Below are 6,349 nucleotides of genomic sequence, written 5' to 3' on the forward strand. Positions count from 1 at the left end.
AACTAATCCTAGCCTATCTACATGTCGGCGCCGAAGCATCAGTGTTCCCCACACCTCTCGCCAATGGAGCGGCAGACGAAGGGAGGAAGATCCCACGGGCTGGCCATTAGGGTTTGAAGGTGGAAAGTGGTTCTCTGCGCTCTGCACAGCTATCGGGAGGGTATATGATACTCCCTCCGTTTCTTTTTAGTCTGCATATAAAATTTGGTCAAAGTCAAACTTTGTAAAGTTTGACTAACTTTATAGAAAAAATACTAACATCTACAATACTAAAGCTATATGGTATGAAAGTTTATTTCATGATGCATCTAACAATATTGATTTCATATTATGAATCTTACTAGTTTTTTCTATATACTTAGTCAAAGTTAAGAAAGTTTGACTTTGATCAAATCTTATATGCAGACTAAAAAGAAACGGAGGGAGTACTTCTTTTCATGCTGCTGATTGTTCAATCTTGTGTTCATGATAGTCGATTTGCATTATAGTATGGATAATTTTTTTTAAATGTAATATATGCTGATGCAATGCAGACTTCACCGAGTCAGATCCTCGCCATCTCTGTAGTTGTTCACGGTCAGGAATGCATGTCCGTCTTGATCTTTCACACATTGTATCGGTTTGCCAGAGTAAATGTTATGCTAGTACACTCACTCAGATGCATGCATGCGATAACCGGACCTCGGCTTGTAGGAGCACGTACCTACATGTTGTACAAACAGATTTCCAAGTCATGAGTTAACCCATGGCTCGTCTTGACCGTTCACAAACTGACAACGTATTTACTAATTGATTTCCACGTGATGTGTTAAATCCATGGCTTGTCTTGATGGTTCACACACTGACACCGTATATACCAACCGATTTCCAAGCCATGAGTTCAAAACAATCGTGAGATTTGAGTACACTAGGATCAATGCCTAGCTAGGTTTGGTTCACCGCCGAACGACTTGGGACTCCTATATAAAGGAGCCTTGCATTCGGCATTTCCATCAACACCTCATCCTCAACACATCCAGTAAAGCACACGTCCTAGCGATGAAGGGCCTCTTACTGTGTGCGCTCGCACTTGCGTTTGCTGTGGTGACCACCGACGCCCAGCGCTGCGGCAAGCAGGGCGATGGCATGGAGTGCCCCAACAACCTCTGCTGCAACAAGGATGGGTACTGCGGCCTGGGCGTCACCTACTGCAATGCTGGCGCCGGCTGCCAGAGCGGCGCCTGTTATGACAACAAGATCTGTGGCGCGCAGGCCGGTGGCGCATTGTGCCCTAGCAACCACTGTTGTAGCTCAGGTGGTCGTTGCGGCTACGGCAGGAAATATTGCAGCAACAACTGCCAGAGCGGTCCTTGCTGGGATCTCAAGTGTGGCCACCTGGCCAATGGCAGGCCCTGCCCCAACAACCTCTGCTGCAGCCCAAATGGTACATGTGGCCTAGGACCGGAGTACTGCGGTGCTGGCTGCCAAAACGGCGCCTGCAGCACTGACAAGCCGTGTGGCAACAAAGCTAATGGTGCACCATGCAGCAACAACTATTGTTGCAGCCAGTATGGATCTTGTGGACTCGGCCAGGATTACTGTGGTGCCGGCTGCCAGAATGGCGCATGCAACTAGTAATATTGTGGTACACTCCTTCCTTCATGGCTGACATACTCAAGTACGCACTACCTTTAACTGCTGCCATGGAAGTATAAGCGTCGCAATGCAGAAGTATAAGCATTGAAACAAGTAATAATCAGTGGCAATAGCTAATATTATTGTCCCAAATTAAGTTTCTACTTGTACCAGCTAAGTATGGTTGTCAAGCTGTCAACATTTGTTCTATTAAGTATTACGTTTTGTTGCCAATCTGGTGATACTATATATTGCCACTTGTTTTAGTTTTCTTTGTTGGGACGCTGGAATATTGAATAATTATTGTGTTATACTCACGTTTAACTGCTGGGAAAAAGCAGAAAGAAATTCAATATAAACCTTTTAAGGGAATAAAAGGATCATGGTGAACAAAAAAAACCTCGCAGAACATTTTTCTTCTCTAAGGTAAACATACGAGTTGAACGTCTTCACTACCATGGAACACTGGATCCAGGGCACTTTATGTGCATTGTCACGGTGTATACAAACATCCGGTGTTTATGCCTTAGATATGATCATTTTGGTTATTTGGAGAAGACAGCAAAAGTGCACAGTATTGCACTCCGGATTTAAATATGCAGCCACAAAGTCCTCTAAACAGATTTCGATAACATTGCAGGAAGTTATGGAATAGGAAAATCTGCAAGTGAAACTCTTTACCCTGAATCTAAGTTCAAACAACTTAGAGAACATACAAGCCCAACGCAAACGCCACGGAATCTAAGTTCCGGACATTCATGGTGAGCAAAAATGGGTTATCACAGGATAAGAACATTCAGATTAAGAACACAAAGCAACCGTAATCACAGGATAAGTTTTATCACATATTAGGTACTAACAAGATTCAGGTTTCACTTAATTCATAACAGAGATCACACTACCACAAGTTTGACAAACGACACATGACACAGTCTTGCACATAAGAGATAAGGCAAGATGCCACCGGGCGCAACAGGCTTGTGAATCAAACATCCAAGGGTGCGAGGAACTCACTGGCCACCACGAAGGCAGAGCACCAAGTGTACAGTAGACTCCTTCTGAATGTTGTAATCCGCAAGAGTGCGACCATCCTCGAGCTGCTTGCCAGCAAAGATCAGGCGCTGCTGGTCCGGGGGGATGCCCTCTTTGTCCTGGATCTTCGCCTTCACATTGTCAATGGTGTCCGAAGATTCCACCTCCAGGGTGATGGTCTTGCCAGTAAGGGTCTTGACGAAGATCTGCATGCCACCACGGAGGCGGAGCACCAGATGGAGGGTCGACTCCTTCTGGATGTTATAATCAGCTAGGGTACGGCCATCTTCCAGCTGCTTGCCGGCAAAGATGAGACACTGCCAAATCTAGAATATCAGTGCATCTGATACCTCCTCATACCATATAACTTCAATGGTCTATGAAGAAGCAGTATATATAGTCATGATATAATCTCAACGCATGGTTATATGATATTAGGTTTACATCGGTGAAATATCATGCAAAAGAAATAACTATGAAGAAGCAGCATATATAAATAACTCTCACATGAGAAAAACTCCAAAATATTACATCCAAGTCATAACATAATACATCCATGACATAACAAGTCTCGGCATAACTAGATTGAATGCCTGTAGAGGCTAGAATGGAAAAGAAAAACGGTTCCCATCCCCAGAGGTCTCGGGCTGCCAGCCGAGATCCCCTATCTACTCATCATCGTTGTAGAAAACAAGAGGTAAATCACATGAGTAGTAAACTCCACGTTATTGTTACACTAGCACATAAGGTATTCACCATGAACTAAATGTCTCTGCGCCTAACTTCTCTATAATGATATCTGATTCTTATTTTAAATTTTTGTTATTTCAACTTTTTTTATAATTTATAGTGGAAGTTTTTTCATTGTAGTTTTTTGTATGAGTTTTTTCAAAAATAGAGGTAAGCATTATCGTCATTTTCTTACTTTTCCTTTTTCTATTACTTATGTAGTGTTGTTTTCTGTTCATGGAATGATACTTCCTGTTGAGAAAGGTAGCTACGTGTCCATACAAAATTACGGTTACAACGGCATACGTGCACCTCAACAAGACAAAGTCAGAAGAACATTTGCCCCAGTAAAATTGCAGAAAGGAACCCCAAAAGAAAAGAAAATGCAATCATGTCCTTGGAGATCCCTATGCACATAGAAAAGAAATTATCTGCTGCTGAACCCGCCACCCACAAAATACCTACAGAGGCGAAGGATATGAAGGTACATCACACCCAAATCCAAAGGAGCGCTATTGCCACGTAGCCGCTCTGTGAGCCAAATAACATGTTCGCCGCGCCGCAGAACAATTTCCAATGTGACACATTAGCCGGGACACATCACCATGTCACCTGCCGGACTTCCGCACCGCCGTCTTCACTCGAGGAAGTCAAAGAAGAGCAGTGAGACTGCCTGACGCCATCCGCCAACCCAACACCGAGATATCCATCCTCTTGCTCAGGCCGCCATCATCACCCTTCCAAGGAACTACACCAACAGTCCGCTTCAAAGGAACTACACCCGCAGTCCTAGACATGGAAATTCTAGCCTCGATGATCCGGATGACCATCAAGGGACATGCGGCACCGACTCGCCGATGCCTCCATGTAGAACATCGCCGAGACAGGGGAAGTCAAGGAAAAATTATTCAACTGCCGCCACGAAAACTAATCCTAATAACCTGTCAACGGGTCGGCGTCGAAGCATCGGTGTTCCCCGCACCTCTTGCCGACGGAGCGACAGACGAAGGGAGGAAGGTCCCACAGGCTGGCCAGCGGCGATTGAAGGTGGAAAGTGGTTCCCCGCGCTTTGCACTGCTATCGGGAGGGTATATGATACGTACTTTTTGTTCATGCTGCTGATTGTTCAATCTTGTGTTCATGATAGTCGATTTACCTTATAGCATGGAGATTTTTTTTAAAGTAATATATGCTTATGATATACAGACTTCAGCCGTCAGGTCCTCGCAGTCTCGTTTTTTGTTCACGGTCAGGAATGCATCTCCGTCTTGATCTTTCACACATTGTATCGGCTTGCCATAGTAAATGTTATGCAAGTACACTCACTCAGATGCATGCATGCGATAACCGGACCTCGGTTTGTAGGAGCACGTACCTACATGTTGTACAAGCAGATTTCCAAGTCACGAGTTAATCCATGGCTCGTCTTGACCGTTCACAAACTGACAACGTATTTACCAATTGATTTCCACGTCATGTGTTAAATCCATGGCTCGTCTGGACGGTTCACACACTGAATTTTCCAAGTCATCGTGAGTTAAAGAAAATCGTAAGATTTGAATACACTGGGATCAATGCCTAGCTAGGTTTGGTTCACCACCCAACGACTTGGACTCCTATATAAAGGAGCCTTGCATTTGGCATTTCCATCAACACATCCTCAAAACATCCAGTAAAGCACACATCCTAGCGATGAAGGGCCTCCTCTTGTTGTGCGTGCTCGCACTTGCCTTTGCTGCGGTGACCACCCACGCCCAACTGCAGTCCTGCCCGGCGCGCTGCGGCAAGCAGGCCGACGGCATGGAGTGCCCCAACAACCTCTGCTGCAGCAAGGATGGGTACTGCGGCCTAGGCGTCGACTACTGCAGCGCTGGCGCCGGCTGCCAGAGCGGCGCCTGCTACGACAACAAGATCTGCGGCACGCAGGCCAATGGCACATTGTGCCCTAACAACCACTGTTGTAGCTCGGGTGGTCGTTGCGGCTACGGCAGTGAATACTGCAACAACGGCTGCCAGAACGGTCCTTGCTGGGCTGATCTCAAGTGTGGCCACCGGGACAATGGTAAGCTATGCCCCAACAACCTCTGTTGCAGCCGGTATGGTTATTGTGGCCTAGGACCGGAGTTCTGTGGTACTGGCTGCCAAAACGGCGCTTGCAGCACGGACAAGCCGTGTGGCAACAAGGCCAATGGTGCAGCATGCACCAACAACTATTGTTGCAGCCTGTATGGGTCTTGTGGGCTTGGCAAGGATTACTGTGGTACCGGCTGCCAGAGCGGTGCATGCAACTAGTATTACTGTGGTACGCTCCTTCCTTCCTGGTTGACATACTCAAGTGCGTGCTACCCTTGAATTGTTGCCATGGGAGTATAAGTGTTGCAATGAGAAAGTATAAGCATTGCAACGAGGAGTAATAATAAGTGGCAATAGCTAATATTATTGTCCCAAATTAAGTTCTACTTCTACCTGCTAAGTATGTCAAGTTGTCGACATTTGTCCTAATAATCGACATTTGTCCTAGTATTATGTTTTGTTGACATCGTGTAATGTTATTGTATGATCTGGTGATACTATATATTGCCACTTGTTTAAGTTTGCTACTTCTTTTTTTGCGATACAATTTCCGATCTATTCATCTTCAATCATGACGGTATAATGAACATCGCAAAAAATAAAAATTACATCCAGATTCATAGACCACCTACCGACGACTACAAGCACTGAAGCGAGCCGAAGACGCTTGTCGGGCAAAACTTGTTGTAGTAGACAGTCGAAAAGTCGTCATGCTAAGGCCCCATAGGACCAGCGCACCAGAACAGCAACTGCCGCCGATGAAGAGTAGCGTAGATCGGAATGGCCCAGCCTGAAGAAACACAAACATAGACGAACTACGACCAGATCCGAGCAAATCCACCAAGGACAGATCCGCCAGAGACACACCACCACACGCCCACCGACGATGCTAGACACACCA

The 6,349-nt window shown here is 45.7% G+C and overlaps 2 protein-coding genes and 1 pseudogene across 2 annotated transcripts; 2 read left to right on the top strand and 1 right to left on the bottom strand.

The window, feature by feature from the left end:
- Positions 1-1,035: 1,035 nt before the first annotated feature.
- Positions 1,036-1,614, top strand: LOC119327858 (agglutinin isolectin 2-like). The gene has a single exon (XM_037600934.1). It carries the CDS (start codon positions 1,039-1,041, stop codon positions 1,612-1,614), a length of 576 nt encoding a protein of 191 aa, XP_037456831.1. The 5' UTR covers positions 1,036-1,038.
- A 1,010-nt stretch (positions 1,615-2,624) lies between these two features.
- The window catches only part of LOC119333844, a 6,701-nt pseudogene continuing 2,976 nt past the window's right edge, over positions 2,625-6,349 (bottom strand).
- LOC119327856 (agglutinin isolectin 3-like) lies at positions 5,068-5,667 on the top strand. Its single transcript, XM_037600933.1, has one exon. It carries the CDS (start codon positions 5,068-5,070, stop codon positions 5,665-5,667), a length of 600 nt encoding a protein of 199 aa, XP_037456830.1.

This window comes from Triticum dicoccoides, chromosome 7A (assembly GCF_002162155.2).
Source record: "Triticum dicoccoides isolate Atlit2015 ecotype Zavitan chromosome 7A, WEW_v2.0, whole genome shotgun sequence".
NCBI classification, from domain to species: domain Eukaryota; kingdom Viridiplantae; phylum Streptophyta; class Magnoliopsida; order Poales; family Poaceae; genus Triticum; species Triticum dicoccoides.

Bases quoted from the DNA above. Each gene is read 5' to 3' on its own strand.
- LOC119327858 (XM_037600934.1), top strand. From the start codon at position 1,039: ATGAAGGGCCTCTTACTGTGTGCGCTCGCACTTGCGTTTGCTGTGGTG.
- LOC119327856 (XM_037600933.1), top strand. From the start codon at position 5,068: ATGAAGGGCCTCCTCTTGTTGTGCGTGCTCGCACTTGCCTTTGCTGCG.